Raw genomic sequence first — 22800 nt, forward strand, 5'->3', positions numbered from 1 at the left:
ATTTCGTGTATTCCCGAAACTCTTGGCCCTCAACAACCCTAAAGTGTAACTCATTCATAATCACCATCCTAGCAAGAGCAGCCCTGATTTTTTTCTCATTATATTTGGTCATCCCTAAACTTTTCTCCCATTCCCCTCCTTCACTTCTTGTTTCCGAGACCAAGAATTGTTTACCATTATCCAATTTACTCTTACGGTTTTTTGAACAAAGTTGGATGTGTGCTTTCATGGCCGAAGTGCCTTTTCTTTTGGGATGACATTTCTATTGCCTCTCACAACAGTTACAAGTAACTATAAATTCTTCAGAATCACAATCAGATACTCTTATGAAGTGGTCACATACCTCATACCTATTATTAGGGTTTCTACTACCAAGTGGAGGGCGAGAGTTAGAACGGAAGATACTAGGAGTGCCTACCGAAGAGTCTATTGGTCCACTAGACTCTTCGACTATAGGAGCATCGATAAGTTGTTCTGATACTGGGACGCATGACAAGATGCAAATGTGGATGCAGGAGTGCTTGTGCCTTATATATTCATGATTTAAGAACTAGAACACAACAATCAAACAAAATAATACGGTTAAGACAGCCCCAAAAGCACAATACAAAAATATTAACTCAACAGCCCCACATGTTCATAAATTGGACCTACACAAATTGGACCTACTGAAATCATACAAAAATACAGCCCCAAATTTAATTAAATCATACCAACATCCCTAAAAAAGTTTTGAAAAAATACAGTTAGACAGCCCCAAAAGCACAATACAAAAATATTAACTCAACTTGGGGTTGTTTTAGTGAAATATTAAATCACTAAAACAACCCCACATGTTCAGGTTAGTCGTTCAAAACATTCCCACAAAAAAGATCATAAAAACACACAAATGGACCTATATGCCAAACAGAATCCAGATTATAAAATACACAGTTAAGCATATTATAATTAATGCACAAATAGTCTCAAATAATAAATATTAGCTCAAATGATAATCACACACAAATAGAAACATACATTGAAAAAAATACAGCCCCAAATGTATTTAAATCATACCAACATTCCTAAAAAGGTTTTGACAAAAACACAGTTACACAGCCCCAACTAAATTAAATTTAAAGAATACCAACAACCCCAAAAACACAACAATATCACAAACACAAATCATAAATCCACTACACAAATCATAAACTCACTACACAAATCATAAGCCCACTACACTAATTCACATATTATAATTAATTTTAATTAAAACTGCTTGGCATCTACCCATCTACTCAAATTCACAAAGCATTAAGAAATTGATTCACAAAATATATTCATTTGCATGTTGAAATCAAATTATTATATAGATGACAAATTCACAACATTTCAAAAGACTCACCAGTCCCAACCATTGACCAACACAAATTCACCATCACCAATTCCAACATGTTATATAAATCGAAAATTCTAACATGTTCTAACACAAGCATATTCCTCTAAAACCAAATCCAATAAATAAATTCCTAAGTTCTAACATGTTATATAATCGAAAGTCTGAAGTGAGAACCATATTTATGTCAAATCACATCACCAATAAATCAGTTCATCACCAATAGATTATTTTCACAACCAATTATAAAAATTCACTCTGATTTCGTCGAAGTTGAGAGAGGGACTGAGAGAGGTGACGGGGACAAAATCAAGGACTAGGAGACCCTTACAACTTCGTATATTCTCGAAACCCTGTAACATTTTCAGAGAAAACAAAATTTAAAACATCAAAACAAGGGAGAGAGAGAGAGAGAGAGAGAGAGAGAGAGAGAGAGAGAGAGAGAGAGAGAGAGAGAGAGGCTGGGTGAATGCCTACCAAGGGCTGGGGCTGAGATCGTAGGGCAAGGGAAGACAATGAAGAGGTGAAAACTGAGGTGAATAATGGGGGGGAGGGCCGAGTAAGCCAAAACGACGTAAAACGGTGCCATTTTATGTTGAGTGTGGCATTTCACCGTTTTGTGACCAAAACAGAGTCAAACGACACCGTTTTTACTAAAGCTTGCCAAATATATAAGTTTCTTATTTGTTTTCCACCGTTAAAACATATATGCATGTGATTTCAACCATCAAGAATTCCTGGTCAAATTAATGGAACATTTTTTTAACATAAACCCAAAGGCATTTTACACGACAAAATTTCTTTTTGATAGTTAATATTAAAGGCATCCAACATAATAATCAAAATCCCACATATGGGGTTGAGCAACTCCATATTAACTAAAATAAAATAAAACCCGCTTTCATGAACTCTCGGATATATATCACCTGAAACAACATCCACCAAACTCCCAAAACCCCAAATCAATTCTAAACCAGCATCTAAAAACTGATAAAAACTCATCCTTTAGCATTAAGAAGTTCCTAATGTAGATAAAGCATTGCAATTCATAACAGATTCACAATCAATTTAAACTAGTATCGGAATGTCTGTCTGTAAATAGCTTTACCTTTCACTTGCAAATGAACAAAAAAAGCTAGATAAATATAGATAGCCAAAAACAGAGAGAGATAGAGATGGAATGAGGGAGAGAATGGCAAAATTGATGGAGAAACATACACAGGCACATGAGACACCAATAAAGAAGGGTCAGTGAGAGAAATACCATATAGAGAGTGAAAGGAGAGAAGGAGATTGCTTGTTGAAATAGAGACTGAGTGGAGAAGGTCGCATGTGACGGTGGGGCAACCTAATCACGGAGGAAGAGAGAGAGATTGAGTGAAAATTATAGAGAGAGAGAGAGAGGAACGGTGAGAGAAAAAGAGAGAGACGGAAGAGACTTACCGGCTAGGCGAGGAGGCGTAGGCTCGGCAGCAAGCGAACGCTGTCAGGAGAAAAAGTGGATTTGGAGAAGAGTGAGAGAGTTAATTTCATTTAAAAAGAAAAAAAGAAGAGAGAGAGAGAGAGAGAGAGAGAGAGAGAGAGAGAGAGAGAGGAACGTCAAGAGATAAAGAGAGAGACGGAAGAGACTTATCGGTTAGGCGAGGAGGCACAGGCTAGACAGCAAGCGAACGCTGTCAGGAGAAAAAGTGGATTTGGAGAAGAGGGAGAGAGTTAATTTCATTTAAAAAAAATAAGAGAGAGAGAGAGAGAGAGAGAGAGAGAGAGAGAGAGAGTATCAAATGGGTGTAAAGTAATATTGCAAATAGAGGATTGGGTTTTTCCATCGATTTACACGCTTATGACTTAATGCAGTGATGAACATTTTGCCCCAAAGGAAATAACTGGCTATTTCAGTCCCTTTCATGTTATTATTATTTGTGATGAGAAAAATCGCCGCAAAAGGTATGTTGTCACTCCAAAGATATGTTTAATGGCGAATTTCTCAATCGCCAAGACAGAAGGGCAGCTACTGTAACTTATGGTTTGTTGCGTCCAAAAATTACTAACCCCTTCCATTTTTGACAGTAAAAATTACTTTTTCTTGTAGTGAGCACATCTCCCGCCCACCTAGCACGGTCGAGTATATCTCTGTCCTATCTCCAGGCTAAGATTTGCACCCACACATAGCGCGGTCGAGTACATCTTCGACCTATCTCTCCAAGCCAAGCTCCGTGCTATCACCTAACGCGATCGAGTACATCTCTCACCTATTTCTCCAAGCCGAGCACGGCTCTGCACTCGCACTTATCGTTGTTGAGTACATTTCTCACCAAGCCAAGCTTCGCAATTGGGAAGCTTCGTTGCTTTGCACAAACAAACAAAAAATGAGGGACTAATTCCTAGAATTTATATTTTCTACAATTTTCCATAAACTATCTCTATAGCGGTTAACTGGAAGATTATCAAAGCCTTCAATAGATCTTAAGATCACATGCATCTATTGGGCGTAAATATACCAGGCTCAGACCAAGATGCACCAAGTCCAATCCATGATAAAATGTACCCTTAGGAGGCTAGAGGAAGAGAGAAGAATGAAAGAAAAAGTAAAAGTTGAGGAAGAAAAATAAGTTAGACACGCATAGAGTTGTAACTGGTCTAGTTTGGTTTAGTTTTGGATAAAAAATTTGGGACCGAACCAGTATGAACCAGTTTTGCATTTCAAAAATCGATTCTGACCGGTTACCCACCTAAACCGGTTCTTCCAGTTTTACCGGTTTGATCCAGTTTTCCTATTTTAATATACAATATTATATATTATATAATATATATAATATAATATATAATACTAGTACCTATAGTAATTATATAAGCGGTAATCAGTGAGCTACAGTCTAAGAACAGTAATTTTTCCACTTTCCATTTTTTTCCCGTGTATTATGTTGTGTAGTCTCTTTTTTAGCCCCCGTGTTGTGCTTTTTAGGGGTGGGCAGCGGGGCCCCGGAACCCGTTGCCCCGCCCCCGCATAGGACGAGGCGGGGCATCCGCATCGTTAGGGCGGGGCCCCCCGGCCCATATGGTGGATCCCAGCGGAGGCGGGGGACGGAAACGGCCTCCCCCCGGTCCGTTTTTCCCCCGCCCTGCACTAGTTATTATATATATATATAATATATATTATATATATTAATAAGTATGCTTATATGAAACGGCGACGTTTTGTAGTTGACAAAACGGCGCCGTTTCATCTTAGGGGGGTTTATTATTAACCCACTAAATGAAACGGCACCATTTTGTCCACCACAAAACGACGCTGTTTCATTTAGTGGGTTAACCCTAAGTCCCCATCCCCCCCAGTCCCCTCCCCTCCCCTCCCGAGTCCCTTCGGCCTTCGCAGTTCGCACATCCGAAACCCACTCCCATCGCCCCCGTGTTCCCTTCTCCCTCTCACAACCAGTTTGTCTGCCGCACATCGTGTTCCTTCCTCCCTCTCTCTCGCACAACGCTGGACGCACGCCGCACGGTACACGGTAAGTTAAATTTTCTCCTCCTCTTTTGATTTTCTCCGTTGATTTTTATTTTTTTATTTTTTATTTTTTTGAGTTTTGATCGGAGATTGGAGGAAGGATGAGGTTGAATCGGAGATGGAGAATGGGATTTGTGAATTGTGTGCTGTGGATTCGTGTGATTGTGTGATTGTTTCGGATTTCAATTTTTTTGGATTCATTAGATTGTTTTTTTTTTTTTGTAAGTTTCATTGAAACCCTAACCCCTAAATTGATTTAGGGGTTAGGGTTTCGGATTGGGACCCCAAATTAAATTAGGGTTCTAATCCGAAACCCTAATTTTTTTTAGGGGTTTCATTGATAACCCCTAAATCAATTTAGGGGTTTCGATCAATGAAACCCCTAAATCAAAATTAGGGTTTCGGATTGGAACCTCAATTTAGGGGTTTCAATCAATGAAACCTCTAAATTAATTGGGGTTCCAATCATAAACCCTAATTTTATTTTGGTGGGTTTGGACTTGTTCACGATCAGGTATGGACTGAACTTATTGGTGAATTAGCCCGAGATACCCTGAAAAAATTATATGATGAGTTTAATGCAATTAAGGGTGGTACTACATCGAAGACACATACACCGACCCCAATGCCTTCTACAGACACCATGACCGGGCCTCCTACAAAGAAGCGCAGAATGCCTTGGACTAAGACCCTCGCACAGAATCTCACACTAGTCCATTAATCTACGAAGGTCGTTTCTGAGTTAGACAACTATTTGTCAGCGGATATGGTCCAAGATGATGATGATCATTTCGAAATATTAGGATGGTGGAAGAATGTCTCAAAGAAATATCCCATCATTTCTGAGATTGCCCATTGTATTTTGGTCATCTCTATTAGCACCGTTGCCTCAGAGTCAGCCTTTAGTACCGGAGGTATATTGGATCATTTCTGTAATTCATTGTCTCCTACAACTGTAGAGACATTGATATGCACACAGAGTTAAACGATAGGAAAGGATATTCATGTTCCAGATATTTTAGATTTTAAGGAGACCGATAAGGGTGGTGATCAATCTGAATTGGACCACCTGGTAATTGTTTTTTATTTTATTATTTTAATTTATTTATATTCATTTCCATTTCATCGTTATTAATTTTAATATTAATTTTTGTAGTAATACATGAGACGTCTAGTACCTCTGCAACATAAAAATGTGCTCAAGCTCGGGCCGTCCCAACTATCACACCCATTGACTCAAAGACAAACCACAGTTGACAAGCCTCTTTAGAATATTTAATTTTTAATTATTTGTTCAAATTTTGTATTCAATGATTTGTAATGTTAATACAATGTCCATTGGACACTTTTATGTTTGTAATTTTGTAATTGTTTAGCCTTTCAATTTTGTAATAGCTTAGTTATTATTATTAGTTTATTACGTATTAGACTCTTAGACTAGTAACTTTTATTAGCCATAAAATCAATTACCATTCATAACACTTTTTCTTTTAATCTGGTTTTTAAATTTTTTTTTTCCTTTTTACTTATAATTTTAAGGGCTGAAAAATGAAAATGGCCTACAAGCTTTTTTTGGGCCAAAAATACAACCTTGTGGGACATTTTTGGCCCATTACTGAGGTTTCTGGGTCCAATATGGCCCAGAAAATGCTTCCAAGGCCCAGAAGGGGGGTGCGGGGGGCAGACGAATTGCCCCCCACACCATACCCCGTCATGCAGGACGGGATACGGTGTGGGTAGCACCCTTAGTGCTTTTGTATCCGTGTAAAAGTAGATTTTTTGGTCTTTTACTGCAGCTATGTCAGACAGTCGGCATCTTTACCTTTTATTTTCTCTTTCATCTTTCTACTTTCTTGATTTTCTCTTTCTTCTTCTCTTTAAAAGTAACGTTTTTCTCTCTTCTTTCTCTTTATTTCTCTCTTCTTTGCGTCTTGACCTCTATGTCTTCTCTCTTCAGGTAGGTTTCTTTTTCCTTTTTTGCTTTGCATGCAATGGTAGATGAGGTAAGATCTGATCTTCTCTTTGTATTGGTCTTTGGCTCTCCTTTTTTCAAGTTTGTTTTCTTTTTTCTTCCATTTTTTCTTTTCGCTACGGACGATTAAAACCCTAAGTTTTTTTTTTCTTCTTTCTTTCTATTCTCTTCTCCGTCCTTTCTCCTTTGCGTTGTAGCCCACCCCAAGCCCTTTCTCCCTCTCTACAACAGATGTTGCCATCAGCAAGCTCTGTGTCACACTGAGTCACTGAGATATGCCGTTTCTCTTCTCAATCTCCTCCACCGTGACGTAGAAGCAGAGGATCTGGATGAATGAGTTTGTGGCTTTTGCGTTCCTCGTTTGGTTCCATCATTTATTTGGTTGTTTGGGTCCAATTTTCATTCTTGGGTTCGGGGTGTGTGCTTCTCGATTCTTCTCCGTCATTTTTGCTACCTTTGCGCCATGGGTATGATTTTCTATTGTCATCATCACATTGTGTGTTCTTCGGTTTGCATTTTGGATTTTATATTTCTCGTTCTGCTCCTTCAGAGGCACGATTGAAGTCAAGTTCATGTTTTCCAAAATTTGCCTTCGATTTCTATCTGTTTTGCTCCTCTATTTTCTTAATTCTATTTAGATTTAAAGAAACTTGTAGATATTAGGGTTTTAAGACTAAAGATTTTATCTTTATTTTTCTCTCTCTCCAGGTCTTGCACAATGAGTCACTACAATTCCAATCTTTTGGATGAGGAGGCTAATCCTATCGCGGTGAGTTTTACATGACCCAAACATACAGATTTTTACTCACGTTTATGTTCATATTCGGTGGTTGGATTTTTGTGTTTGTGGAAGTGGGGATGTAATGGCCCATGGATTTGTTGGATTTTATTGTTGGGTTGCTGTTCTCGATATGGCTGTTAGATATGCTTTTATTGTTACATTTATATGGTGGGTTAGAATTTTAGAATTCTTTAATCGCAATGTGAACTTCTTTAAATATATAAGATTCGACTGCTTATGAGAAAGGATCAGGCCAATCAAACTATGGTGGAGGTGCATTTTATATGCCATTAAACTTGCCCTTTTCCTTTCCTTGATACCTTTACTTTAGCATAAGCCTTTTTTTTTTCTTTTTGTTTCTTTTGGCCTTAGGCAATACAGAAGAAGCATCTTTGGTGCAAATCATTTTCATAGGGGCAGCATTGCTCATTGTTTTTTGATTATTTTGTTGTGTTTGGTGTAGAGGCATTGGTGTATTGATTATTGGATTGATGTGTTCCCATTAATAAAGAACTGAAAATGTTGATTTTAATGTTCTAAGAAATCTGTTTCTATTGTTTGAATTGATTCATTGAAGTTTTTATATTCATGTCATAAAATTGAATTGAGCTGTTGCGAGTTGTAAAAAATATCAGACTAACCTAAACAGGACCTTTTATAGACTTCAAAGTTGTTATAGACCGAAACTCTTTATTCATGAGCACCAAAGATGTTAGCTGCTGTTGATGTACTTCATTTGTGAAGACTTAGAGGGTATCTCAACTCCCAGCCACAACCATGGCCAGAAAGTTGGCCAGGTTCAATGCCCCTGCCACAACCACAGCCTTTCAACGCAACAGGATCTTATTGATTAGTTTAGGATGACTTTATTTTCATGTGCTTGTGCTGTTTTCTTTTTCTTTTTTTGTGCTTCTGAGCCATACACACGTACTGCCCAAACTACATTTGATGGATGTTTTATTCTCTGGAGTTTAGGGGTGGTTTTGGTTCTGGGCTTTTGGATCTCCATGATATGGATGATACAAAGCTTTTGTCTGAGGTATGTTTTGTTGAAAGGTTTTTTGTTCAACTGTGTAGTAAATGTCATAAATTTTTATGTAAAGTTTGTTCCCATAAAATCAGAATGTAATGTACTTTATAGTATAGTCTTAAGAACTAAGATTGAAAACCATAGAATGGATATAGTCCTTGTTGCTCAAAGTTTTCTTTGAATTTTTTATTTTTATTCTATAATATATGCTTGTCTTTTTTCCCCCTTATATGAGAATGAAAAATAGTGACTATGCAATATCATTCAGTTGATAAATTGGAGTTTTGGCATTTAAGCTTAATTCAAAGTACCTAAATCATGTAGACCTGCATGTAGGATGAGTTACTCAGTTTTTTTTTTTTTTGGACTACAACTAGCTTCTTAACTTAAATAAAAAGTGAAGAAAATATAGGAAGTAAATTTTTCAGGAATAAAAAGAGTAGCAGATTCTAATTGTCTTCCTTGAGTGAATCAAGGAGGATTTCACCCAGAGAAATTGTGGAGGAAAAGCTGCAACAATTGTTGCCAATAGCCTCAACAAGGACTTTGCGTAATCTTTTCTTCTTACTCTTCTTTTGTTTATCTCTTTTTCTTCTTTTTGAAGTGTATCATATTGTTGCTGTAAAATAGGTTATGCATTTTAAATTTTATAAGTTACTTTAATGCCAAAATTTTGGTCTCTATGATTTAGGCCCAAATTGAAGGAGTAGGTACAATATTGTGTACATCATCCAAAGATCAGCAAGCTGGCTAAAGTGAGAGCTCAGGTTTTGGAAGTCAAATGAGTTATGATGGAAAATATAGAGAAGGTAAGGCGGTGTTGCTTTCTCTTCTATATGTATGCAACAAAGACTTAAAAAAATGTCAATTTCAAAGGTTATATTCTCTTTGGTAGTATCTTTTGTCTGTTAAACTCAAGAAGCCTAATTTATTTATTTATTTTTTTGTTTGGAGCTATAATGCCATTTCATTTTATTAATAATTTTTTTTGTGTAGGTTCTCGACCGTGAAGAAAAGATTGAGCTTCTGGTGGATAAAATAGAGAACCTTCATTCTCAGGTTAGTGACTTTGTATTGTTGATTCGTTTCTCCTTTTCTTCCTATTTTTTAACCTCTCTATCTTGGAAGGGCGATGTTATATAAATTATAGAAAAGAATAATGAACCAAGGTTATATTCTTTTTGGTAGAATCTTTTAAACACAAGAAGCCTATATATATATATATTTGGGAACTATGTTGCCATTTCATTTTTATTAACAATTTTTTTTGTATAGGTTCTCGACCATGAAGAAAAGATTGAGGTTTCACTGAATAAAGTAGAGAACCTTCATTCTCAGGATAGTGACTTTGTATTGTTGATTTGTTTTTCTTTTTCTCCCTATTTTTTAACCTCTCTATCTTGGAAGGGCGGTGGTATATAAATTATAGAAAAGAATAATGAACCTAGAACCATTATTGAGGACATACCGGATGATAAGGAACCGTTGTAACCACCAGAATTCAATGAGATTATTTAGTGTTCTTATTACTAATAAGTTTTTTTATTAGTGTTCTTATAACTATATTGATTTATTTGATGGATGGTTGAAGTGGGAAAGGTATTTTTGGCAAATAAGTTTTGGACTTCATTGAATTTTACTTATTTTTCATTCCCTTTTTGGAATTTTGAAATGTCTTTGTTCTTATTTGTTCTCATGATTGAACTGATAGTTGATTTGAAAAAATAGGGATTGTTTTTGGACGAGTTTTTCTTCGCATCTGATTGAATATTCGGTTGCTTGAGCTTCTGGCTTTTGCTCTAGGCTTAAAGTAGTCTGATTTTTGGAGACCTTCTTGTTTTAACTCTGCTTTTCTTGAACTCAGTGGCCATTTCCATGGTCAAACCTAAGAAAATGGAAATGAGCCATTTTCTTTACATAAGCTTGTCAAAATTTTGCTAAAGGTTCTGCTAATGTATTTCTGCATCATCTATTTCCAGGGGAAAATATAAGTGTGTTTGTCTTGCTATCTTGACATCATTATTCAATGAGGAAGGTGCGTGGCCTTAGTCTGTATTTGTTTTCCATCCCTTTTTCTTTCACTAATTTTTTTATAGAAGTTAAAGCTATAACTTTCTCTAATCTTGAGCTACTGAATCAATATGTTCAGAATTGCAATATACTGCATATATTTTCTTAGGACGTATCATATGTAATGGTTAATGAGTTCAAATGAAGCTGTATTGCACATATAGATTCATTGAATATATACTCCTCAATTTTCTATCTGCAACCTAATTTTTTTTGCATGCCTCTCTCTCTCTCTCTCTCTCTCTCTCTCAATAATTAAATGAATATGGCTTTCTCTAAATGGCTAAAAGTAATAATCTCAAGTTTGGATGTCCTCTACGTGTGTTTTATGTATGATGAGTGTCTATGGTTGTGTAATTCTTTCACACGAACTTTATGGACCAATCGACAATTGAATAGTCTTGAGTGAGTCCCCTTGTTACCTCTTCCAAAGAACTCTGAGAAATCTTGAAAGTGTTAAAATCAACTAATTTAAGCTTTTGAGTTAAATAATTATCTATTGCATGTTTTAATAGGAGGTGAGAAGTTTGTGTGTGTCAAATTCCAATACTTACTGATAACTAAATATCTAGGATTGTTGTTTGTGTGGAGGTTCTTTGGCAGTTATTATGTGGTTGCTTTGGGATTCATTGATTCATTACTCTTGATGTGTGAGCCATTGTATCTGATGATTATGTTTTATTTGTTCTCAGATGGATAGAGCTTCTATTCTTGGGGATGCTATTGACTACTTAAAGGGTGAAAGCTTACTTGTATGAATTCATGATATGTCTTAACATTGTGCTGTTTCATTTGATAGTTTAACAACAAATTCTAATTACTTTTGAGTCTTTACTTTGCTATCCTATCTAATTTATCCAGTTTCTACATCCACATATATTTCTAGGCACCTTATTGAATTTGAATTAATGCCTATTGGCATCAAGATTTCTATTTATATGCATTACACAGTTTATTAATCAATTTTTCATCTTTCTATCTATTATTCATGGTGGAGTCCCAATATATATTTTTTTTTTATATTTTGATTTTATAGAAAAATTATGTTTATCTTTTATTTAAACTGGGCAAATGTGATTTACACATTGAGCCTCGTGATTGCTATCACGAAGGTAGGTCCTGCATAGACTGTTGCTCCCTTGCTCCTTCAAGAGAAAATTTTGTATTATTGTCCTTAATTGTGTGATCTAATCATCATAATGTTATTTTTCTTCAAATCTCCACTCTAATTATGAAAAATAAAATGGCACGGGAATTAAACAATGTTTTTGCAAGATGGAAATCTCTTGGGAAAAAGTGGGATTATGAAAGCTCAAAGGTTGGGCTAAAAACCTATCAAGTGGAAAGCTGACAGACACTATTGATATCAGACACGGTGTTCAAAAAGTTCCTTTGCATAATAATTTGTTGATAAGAGGTCATTGCCAACCATTGAGAAGGTCAAGAGTTATGGTGGAAGAGATGTGGAAGTAAGTAATATGCTAATATTTTTCATGATTAGATATGATTTTGTGTGGAGGATTTTTTTTATTCAGAAAATATATGATTTTCTGTGTTTATACATAATAAATGATAGATAAGTGCTTATAGAAATAAATAAATAAATGAGATAGTGAAATTTTTGTTGTTTAGCCAATTTGTTATTTTTGGTAAGTTTTTTTTTTATTTTCACGACAATTTTTCATTTTCATATTAGGATAGATTTTTTCTACTCTTTATGAGTGTTTTATTATTCTCTTCATATGTATAGGTCACAAAGATTGCACAAGATTACATTCAGAAATCGTTGCAGTTTATACATGAAAGAGAAATTTCTCACCTAGATGTCAAACCTTATAATATTTATGTAAAGAATGGTGTTAATAAGTTGTCATTTTGGATGTGCAATTCTCACGATAAGAGCTTGCAAATTGAATAGTAATTTTGTATGTTCAATTTATGTAAAGAATGTGTTTTATTTTGTGTTGTTTAGAATGTATCTTTGAAGAGCTTATGTCTTGGTTTTTATCATCAATTCAACGTTTTCAACTTAACTTTCATGAATCTATTCCAAGTTTTGGTGCATGTTGTTATGAGATGATAATGTCATCTACCATTTCAAAGATGTTATTATTATCTGTTTTTGCAAAAATAATTTCTACAAAATTATTTTATTCCTCCAACCGGGTGCTATGTATATTACTAGATTGGATGGATATAATAATATGGTATGATTGATAGTCAAGCTTTTGGTATCTGTGATCAAGAAGTTTGGTTTTCTGAAATTTTTAGTATGGTTGGGTTGTTGTATTGTCTGGATAGAGTAAATTTACAGGGTGGTTTTGAAAGGAGCCGTACTTTGGTTCTTAGTGCAATGACTATTGGTGTGGGGTTGTTTTGCACCCTGTTTATGTCATTTTATGTGATGCAATGTCTAATTTTTTTGGTTCAACTTCAATTAAGTTTGCTCTGAACAAATTTGGCAAATCTACAAATAGAATCAACTTCCATCCCTTTATGTTGTATTGGAAACTAATCTTTTGCTTTTTCTTATTTGTGATATCATCTAATTAATATCCTCCAATTCACTATACTTATCATAAAAAAATTCATAAAATTTATTATTCCTTCCATCCACAGCAAATTTTTTATGACCATCATTTTTTTATAAAAAATATTATTTTTGTCTAAAATAATAACAAATCCAACTAAGCAAACGTGCATCGCATATTACCCGTCCACTAATATTATAATATAGAATAATTCTTATTGCAGTCCGTGGATGTGGACTGCTTTGCAGGCCTTAAATGAAACGGATCGTTTTATTTAAATGAAACGAAATGGAGTGTTTCACTAATTAGTGACATGTAAATCACCCATATCTATGAGTGAAAAATCCCTTGAAGGAGTAGATGAACTCACCCTCGCCCCCATCGTTGTCACTGCTGCCCCGGTATTTATCCAAACCCAGATGGAAAAACCTCGATTTCTTCATCCTGATCATCGCCCTCCACATTGCCTCCTTCTTTGAAATCTTCATCTTCTTGACCTTCTCCAGTCACCCCACCTACCGATTCTCATTTTTCCTACAATTAGTGACACTTTTTCTCTTCTGGGCATTGATCATCTCGTCATTCTCCGTGAATACATAGACCCTTTGCTTATAAATGAAGGTTTTGTATTCTTATTGCTGGAATTTCGTTGTGTATATTTTTTCGGTGCGTTGACAATCCTTTGTGCAGGTTCTTCCTTGTATTTATCGGTCAATCCTTCGGCGTTCTTCGCCAAGTTTTTGTTATGATCATTAGGATTGGTTTTCAAGGGCACTTGGGTGTTACAGACCAGCTTGTCTTTGTACACCGATGTATTTGGTTTAAATGGGTACAAAAAAATGTCAGCATTGTCAGCTCAGGTGAATGCTGATGTGCACTGTGATCTTTCGGAGGATAGGTTCAGGGGTGTTGCTCTGATGAATTTTGTCTTTGATTTCACATTTTCCTTTCTGTTAATTTAATTGATTTATAGCCGAATCCCTTTTTCATATTTTTCTAGTCATTTTATCATGTTTGGTTCTAGAAAATTTGTGTTGAGTTTTGGAAAAAACAAGAACTGCAAACAACCAAAATGGAAGAAAAGATAAACTAGTGAGGTAGAGCTAGAGAGCAAAAAGCTTGAGGAAAATGTTAAAAAAAAAAACAGCATGTTCCGTCGATGGCAGAGGAGATTGGGTTGTGGTGGTCAACACTAGGCTGGAGATTTGGTTGGGGGGGCTCGACAGTATTGCTTCAGAAGATAAATATTGCAGAACTTAAATTGTTTTCATTTGGCTTTAGGACGTAGACGAAGAGGGATAAAGTAATCATTTATAGCCTAAGAATGGGGATAATCAAGTCATTTTATATGTTAGGACTGCAATACAGTCCTCTTAAGAGGACTTATATAGCACCTCTCTATAATATATATTATAATTGTATTATAGACTATAGTGATATATTATGGTATATTATAATATATAGTGATATAGTATTAATATAATTATTAATATGCACTATATAATATTAGTATAATTATTAATACAATAAACTATAGTGATATAAGATTTTAGAATTTAATATTATATTAATTAGTAATTTATTATATAATACAAAATTATTTTATATATAATAATTATATATTATATATAAAAATTATATATAATATAAAAAATTAAAATATATATATGAACCGGTCCAATCAAGTTTTAAAAAAGAAAAATCGATACCGGACCGGTTTACCAGTTCACCGATTTTTTCTTTACACCCCTAGACACACAAGCAATGGAAGTGACATAAAATTAAATTTTCTCACATACTACTAATAGAGCCACAATAAAAAGGATCTAAGATTTAAGGGAAAGTGACTTCAAGGTGACTCTTAAGAGAATTATATTCTCCAGAAAAGGAGGTATCCAATCTTCATTTTAAAAATATAAATAAGAGATTATAAAATACTCTTATTATAGTAGATTTGTTCTCCAAATGACCCATGTATGTAGGCTCTATGTTGAACCATGTAAATTTGTGTCTCTCAATTTATTTTCATTTCCAATATTATTTTTATTTTTACTATTACAAATGTACATATGGATACCGTTTCAACGCTCTGAACCCCCACCATGGGCTTCAAATCGCTTAATCGAGACCTAGATCATGTTTGTGGGTTGGGAATGACTCTTTCTTTTGTTCAAGTCTATTGTGCAATTTATGACATTAACATCATAGGTTCTGGACACAAAGTTTCTTATAAGTGCTTATTGGGTAATTCAATGTGAAGTTCCCTTAGTCCGATGACCGCTAAAAATTATTTGCACTTAAAAAGATTTGAACCTTAGACTTAAAAAGAGCATGTTATCAAAACCAATATCGTTATCACTTGAACCAACTTCTAAGATTTATAATTTTATATTTACGAAGAGCTCATTTGGTAAACAAATTGAGCTCCTCCATAGAGTTGAAAGTTTGGACCGACAAACCAGTGGACTAGCCTGGTTTGGCCGGTTCATAACCAATTCGGTCTAGGGACCAGTTCCTATATTTGGCAAATTTGTCGGAACCGGTCCGGTTTTGATTTCTCATTTTTTGGGACTGGATCGGACTGGTTGTAAAAAAATTAATATATAAAAATTAATTTTAAATATTATATTAGATATTTTATGTATATATATATTTTTATATATATTTATATTATATATAATATATGTAATTATATCATATATAAATAATTTTATATTATAATTTACAACATAAGATTTTAATTTTAAATATGAACATTTATAATTTGTTTGATCATATGTTGTTAATAACAAAAAATATATTAATTACATTTTATTACTTAATAAATTCTCAACATATTCTTTTGAATTTTTGATAAATACATAATAGTATTAGTATTAAGTATTAGTAACTTAATATTATATTATGATATTTATAGTATAATATATGTATATTAGTTGAAATATTTATTTTATATATATAGTATACGGTGCGTTTTAGTGCTTCACTGCTTTTAGGGTAAAAACAATTCAGCACTTCATCAGTTCTTATTTCTCAACTTATCAGACTCTCCTCTGCAAGCACGCAGCCGCCACTCCCTGCACGCAGCCCCTCCCCTACACAAACTCTCATCTGATTCCTCAACAGGTATTCTATTCTGATCTTCACGATTCATACTCGATTAAATACCTAAGTTCTGAAAATATCGAAGAAATTTTAATGGGGCAAAAGATAGCTTGAATCTTCGCTTTTAGTATGCTTACGCAAGGGAAGTTTTGTGGATTTTGATGCTGTAGCTTGTTACCTGTAGTATTTGTGAGGTCATACAACGGTTTCAATGAATCATAATAACACTAAGAAGAATGCTGGGGCGCCAATCACTTTTGGTAATTCTGGGACGGTTCCACAGTCTATGCCCATGAACCAGAACCACCAAACCCATCTTCTATCTCAGTCACAACCTCAAACACAAAGTGGGTCTCACTTTCCAGGCCACTTCCAGCTGTCTGGGCCTCAAACTCAGGGGCTTGCGCTGGCGCTGGCGCAGGCTCAGGCTCAGACTCATGCCAAGGCACAAGCTCAGGCTGTCCATGTCCAATTCATACTTGCGTACGTACGCGTGGGAGTCAAAAGGTTACCCGATCTCCTCATTAGTCATGATCATCCACTTCCGGAGTTACTTCCCAAACGTCTTTTATTTGATTAATTATATACTATTTTCTTATACATCAAATTTTTTTTATGAATTTAACACTAGATTGAAATCGAAGAATTGGACAATGAGTAATGATTCCCTTACCACTTATCTACTACTATGCCTGTCCTTTTTTTTTTTTTTTTTAAACCTTCTGCCTTTTGTATTAGGAACACTGTCTCAGACCCAAATCGCCCAAAACAGTCCCGTCCCTTTTCTCATAAGAGCCCTTACATTTCTTCACTGGAAACCATTTTCCCAGGTAAGGGAGCGGACCATTTCTTCAGCCAGCAAAACCAATTCTCCAACCATTCTCCCTCAAGCATTGAAGAAGGCAAGGGATCAGAGGAGTCCCTTACTATTTATTCATTGGAAATGTTAAAAAACTCGGAGGATGGTGTTAAAAGCCTCTTCTTAGCCCATGCCTCTCTCTCACAACATACTCCCTAGAGTCATCTCCTTCTACCACAATTAGAAAAAGATCTATGGTATTGCTAGTTTCATGATCAGTCCTCTAGAATTTGTGACTTTTCAGAAGCTCATTTTTTAGTTAGCATATTTATTTTCACAGCTTTTCAGACTGTTTCCGAGCTTAGATGATTGAATTGAAGAAGTTTAGATTTTGGATTGTTGCATTTTTTTTCTCTTTCCTCAATGCGAGGGAGGCTTCTGGAGAGAGAGAGAGTTCGTCGGTGATAGCGACCGTCTTGTTTCATTGTCATAAACGGTGGTTTTTTTAACTATCAGTCTCTATTTAAATCCTTGATTCCTTCAGAACCCTAGCCCTCCCTATCATCTCTGCGCCTCTCAAATCTCTCAGCTCTATCGGCGCAGCGGTAAGCTTTTTTGGTTCTTTTTGTTAATCTTCTATGAGTTTTTATGGGTGGGTTGCAGAGATCTGCTTCGATTACTCATTCCATCAACTCTGTTAGAGAGTATTACAACTTACTCACTCTTAACGTCCTAGCCAGAAAAGGGAAAAAAAAAAAAAAAAAAGCAATTAGTTATTTTCACAAGTCATGGGTGTAGAAACAGTTTATTTTGGTGTATTTTGATGGGGGAATCACAGTAATTCTCCAATGAAAATTTGTTCCCTTTATTGTTACTCTGCGTATTTATTGTATATCTTTTATTGCATTTTCAGAATAAGTCAAGATCTTTGGCATAGTTTGATTTTTGGTGGATAAGAATTGAACCCCCTGCCTCCGTTCCATTAATGTTACATCCTTGTACTTGCATTTATGACTGCACTATTCTCACACTGTTAACTCATACAACCTTCATGGAGTTGTTTAGCAGTATATTCTGACTTCTAACCCCCCGTCTCAGTCGAAAAAAGTTGATTTTGAAAAGGGGAAATTTTTGAATCATAGGCTCTCTCATCTGTGCAATAAAATGGCTGAATTAGAAGCTTTAAATGGCAGGTAAATTTTTCATGGCTGAGGGTAATGGAGAATGAAGCCAGTAAAAAAAAAAAAAAAAAATTCTGTCCGACTCTTATACGTACCCTATGTTACTTTTGCCGAACTGCCCAAGTTGGGATGCATAAAGAATTCCATTGCTTAATTTGACTCTTAAAACTTACATATTCATCATTTTTGTTGCGTTGTAAAAACATGCTTCTCTCTAATTTTATTGTTTTTTACAAGTAATGGAAACTTAAATGAGACAAAAGAGGGGGTGAACTCCAATATTCAGGTACTAGTCAAGAGATCTACCAAACTAGCAAAAGGGAAAAATGCTTAAAACTTGAATTTTTCTTAGAACTATGTTTGGAAATGGGAGACTATAGATATTTTGCAGGAGGTCCAGTTTATTTGTTTGTTGTTGTTCATCGAAGAAGCACTTATCCTTGTCTTTTGCACTTCCTATTTGCTTGTAGAAGCAACCCGCACTCTTAGCTGGAATGGCAGTCACATTCTATGATGTCAACTCACCCTCTGGCCTGAAGAAACTTGATGATTACCTCCTTACTCGTAGTTACATTACAGGGTAAGTCTTGCGTCAGTTGTCATTTTATACTCCTTTTTTCATGTAAGCATTGTTTTCCTATTCTTCCTAGACTTGCTTTGGGAGTATGTGAGAAGAACACGAGAAGACACTAGCATTCATGATGGTGATTTAGATTCAAGTTTTTTCTATGGTATGTAAATTGCTTATCGCTCTTTTCAGCTATCAAGCTTCCAAGGACGATCTTACTGTATATGGAGCTATTTTGAAGGCTCCATCAGCTGAATACATTAATGTGTCTCGGTGGTTCAATCACATTGATGCACTCTTGAGGATCTCGTACGTCCCAACTATTAATTTTATTGTTATTGTGATATCTTTCTTCATCTTGTGAGCTTGTCTTGGAGATGCTGTTTGATATATGTCTGTACGTTTTTTCCTTGTGTTCTCCATGGTTTCTTTTGGTCTAATTATGTGTTCATGTCGCTTCTAGTGGTGTTTCTGGAGAAGGATGTGGTGTCACTGTTGAGGGATCTGCTCCCATCACAGGGGAGGCAATTGCAACCCCTCCAGTTGCTGACACTAAGGCAAGTACCTTCTAAATTTTTTTTTGGTGTTAATCTACACATCTCCCTGTTTATGTATTCATATGCCTTTTTTACTTATCACTCCGTTTTTGGTCTTTTTGGGTTGCACTATTTACCTTGCTTCTGGATGCTTTCCTGATGTTATGATGTTATCAGGCCCCAGCTGCAGAAGATGATGATGATGATGATGTAGACCTTTTTGGCGAGGAGACTGAAGAGGAGAAGAAGGCTGCAGAAGAACGTGCCGCTGCCATCAAGGCATCTGGCAAAAAGAAAGAGTGTGAGTGCTTATTTTTTGCGACCTAGCATGTTTTTGAATTCATTTTAGTGTGTCCCTTGTTATCATGCTGGCAGTAATAATATATTTTATTTTTTGCCCAAATAATCAGCTGGCAAGTCCTCGGTTCTTTTGGATGTGAAGCCATGGGATGATGAAACTGACATGAAAAAACTTGAGGAAGCAGTAAGAAGTGTTCAGATGGAAGGGCTGTTTTGGGGAGCATGTATGTTCTTCGTTCTGATTTCTCATGTTTTTAGTTTTGGGCTTTAGAAAGTAATCAAGCCTAAGGCTTTGTCTTGCTTCAATTTCTCATGGAAAACTGTTCTCAGCTGGATTGATCATCAAAGTTTAGCTGACGGTTGATATTTCTATACACCATTTTTTGGTGTTGTTTTTTGGCAATTTCTTTCCCTTTTATCTGTTGTGTGAGTTCTCTGATATCTGACATGGAGCAAAGTATCATACGCTATTCTGACATCAACTCAATGATTGTCACAGCTAAACTGGTCCCGGTTGGGTATGGCATCAAGAAATTGCAGATAATGCTTACCATTGTGGATGACTTGGTATCTGTTGATACTCTCATTGAGGAACGTCTTACAGAAGAACCAATTAATGAGTTTGTCCAGAGTTGTGATATTGTGGCCTTCAACAAAATATGTAAGTGGAGTTTGAAATCTCTTTGTTGTGTATGATTGGCTGATTCAGGTCTCAGAATTGTTGTGGCATAATTAAAAGCGCGTAAGGCCGAGCGCTTCCCTCTTGAGGAAGGGGTGGCGTGGTATTCCACGGGAGAGGTTTCTATTAGAAAATCGTGGCGCACAATAGTGCGATAGGCGCACATTAATAATTTTAAGGGCTGCCATGGCCACTCAGCAACTCAAGTTTGCTGCAGTCTGAGTGATGGAATTGCCCTACATTTATTTATTTTTCTACTTCACTTATCATTTATCAAGTAGGATTTTTGTGGTATAATTTGCAAGTTTTTTCTTGGTGTTAATATACATTTTTGTCATGTCTAATTGTTGTTTCAGAATTGGAGGGTTTGCCTCGGCCGGATAGGTTGCTTGGAGAGATTGAAGACCTTTATTTAATGTCTATTTATTCCTATATTTGATGCAGAACAATTAATATCCCAAGTTTTGTTTGCTGGACTTGTGGTCTGTTACTTTGCTTTGTGCTTTTGGCATGCAAATAATATGACTTGACCATATCTATATTTCTTTCTGAATATGTGGCCCACATATACTGTCTATGCATAACGAGATTACGAGAAATGAAAAACAAAACGAAAGCAACAAGTACTAATTAGCAGTGGGTCGTAGGAGAGCTTTGGATCCATTAGGCGCTTTGTGTGAATGCTTTTCAATGATGTTGTTGGATGTGGTCCACTTTGCGTGATTGGTTGGACAGAAGCTAACACTTTCAAGGATCCTTGTGGCTTTCATTTTGAGGCGATCTTTGAGCAATCCTGAAGGGGATCTTGTCAGATTGGAAGAAGGTGAATCTGTGATTGTTGTTGATGGCAAAGATGGTTTTTAATTAATCGGGGCTTCCAGCGTTTTTCTCTACCATTAAGCTTTAGGTTTAGATGTCGAGATGAATATGAAAAAATTAAATTGTTTATTATATTTTGTCTAAAAAATTATAAAAATTGTAATAATAAGATAACATCTTAATCCAAACCGAGCAAAGACACTCTTTGCAAGTGGATTTATGATTTGGAGAACTTTCCATTCTACTTTCCATGTATATGTCTACAGCCACACATTGGGATTCCAATAGTGTAATTTTTATTTTATTTTATTTTGTGTTTTTGGTTTTCATGTATTTTTTTAAACACTCTTAAATATTTTTTTTAAAAAACCCACAACATCATTAAAAAGCACATTCTTAATCACTAAGTACCAAAAAAAAACAATCACTGTCGGATCTCCCATGGGTTTAGCATTTCTATTGTAGTCTTTTTCATGTGTTTTTGCTTTCCAAGTTTCTTCCATTTGAGAGCATTCTCATTTGAATAGCCAAAGGTAAATAAAATCCTTCAAATAGTTATTAGAGATGAAAAACAGACTATAATGAATTTGGCTAACTGATCTGAACCAAGTTTTAGCTATAGTATATTCAAAATTAAAGTCAAATTTGCTTGTAACCGTAGATGGAGCAAATCTAATAGTTTATTATTTCTTTATAACACCATCTCTCTTCTTGATATTTTCTCTCAAAATTTGTTTGTAACTCCTTTCAATACGATCTTTTAACCAATAATTTAATTAGAATATAATTACTAATTAAAATATAATCAACAGAATGGCAAAATATGATAAATTAAATAAATTAAAATTAAAAAAAATTAAATTAATATTATTTTATTATTATATAATAAATAAAATGATAATTCAATATAAAGATTTGATGCGAATAGAATAAACAAAGACAAATTTATCTTATATTAACTAAAACTTGTGTTTGTCTTTGGCTATTAGAGGAACATATGATTTCTAAGACGTTTTCAATTATCTCCGAGGCTTTGACCATCTATATCACTTTTGACAAGGACGTTATTACAATTCCAATTGCTCTACAATTTATCTACAACTTCATGTTTAAAAATTATTTATTTTCACTTTAATTTAAAATTATTATCCTAACAATAGTTTAAATTACATGAAAAATATAATTATTAAACCATTAGTTGTAAATCGATTATGATATAACTGTTATCATATCATTTCTCATTATTAAATAATATGAGTTGTAGTATTGGTTGCGGCTTGAAGTCAATATTTAATAGGTGTTTGGTCTAGGAATATTGAGCAGAAGAACTCAGGATATTGAGTAGAATTTTTCTTTTAGAATATCTTTAAATGTGGCAAGGTGAAAGGACATTTACATCCTCCAATGGCATTGTGGCATGCCTGCATTCCAAGATTAGAAGAATACAACCGCCTTCATATAAGCAAATCCCAAATAACCCCCTCTCAAGTCTCACCTTCCCTCTTTCTCTGAAACTCTCGTTCCCATCCCTTGAAACGATCAACAATAAAGG

At 35.2% G+C, this 22800-nt stretch overlaps 1 protein-coding gene across 2 annotated transcripts; it reads left to right on the forward strand.

Moving 5' to 3' along the window:
• The first annotated feature begins 16239 nt into the window (after window positions 1–16239).
• LOC122289732 (elongation factor 1-delta-like) lies at window positions 16240–20982 on the forward strand. 2 transcript variants are annotated; one of them, XM_043096969.1, is made up of 8 exons: window positions 16240–16387; window positions 18817–18926; window positions 19107–19223; window positions 19378–19471; window positions 19628–19751; window positions 19861–19974; window positions 20250–20411; window positions 20786–20982. In XM_043096969.1, coding segments are annotated over exons 2-8 (699 nt in total). In that variant the 5' UTR covers window positions 16240–16387; window positions 18817–18840; the 3' UTR covers window positions 20788–20982. The 2 variants fall into 2 exon arrangements, with proteins under 2 accessions (XP_042952903.1, XP_042952905.1); XM_043096971.1 differs by having other exon boundaries at window positions 18820–18926.
• Window positions 20983–22800: the final 1818 nt, after the last annotated feature.

Source organism: Carya illinoinensis, chromosome 12, assembly GCF_018687715.1.
Source record: "Carya illinoinensis cultivar Pawnee chromosome 12, C.illinoinensisPawnee_v1, whole genome shotgun sequence".
In the NCBI taxonomy this organism is placed as follows: domain Eukaryota; kingdom Viridiplantae; phylum Streptophyta; class Magnoliopsida; order Fagales; family Juglandaceae; genus Carya; species Carya illinoinensis.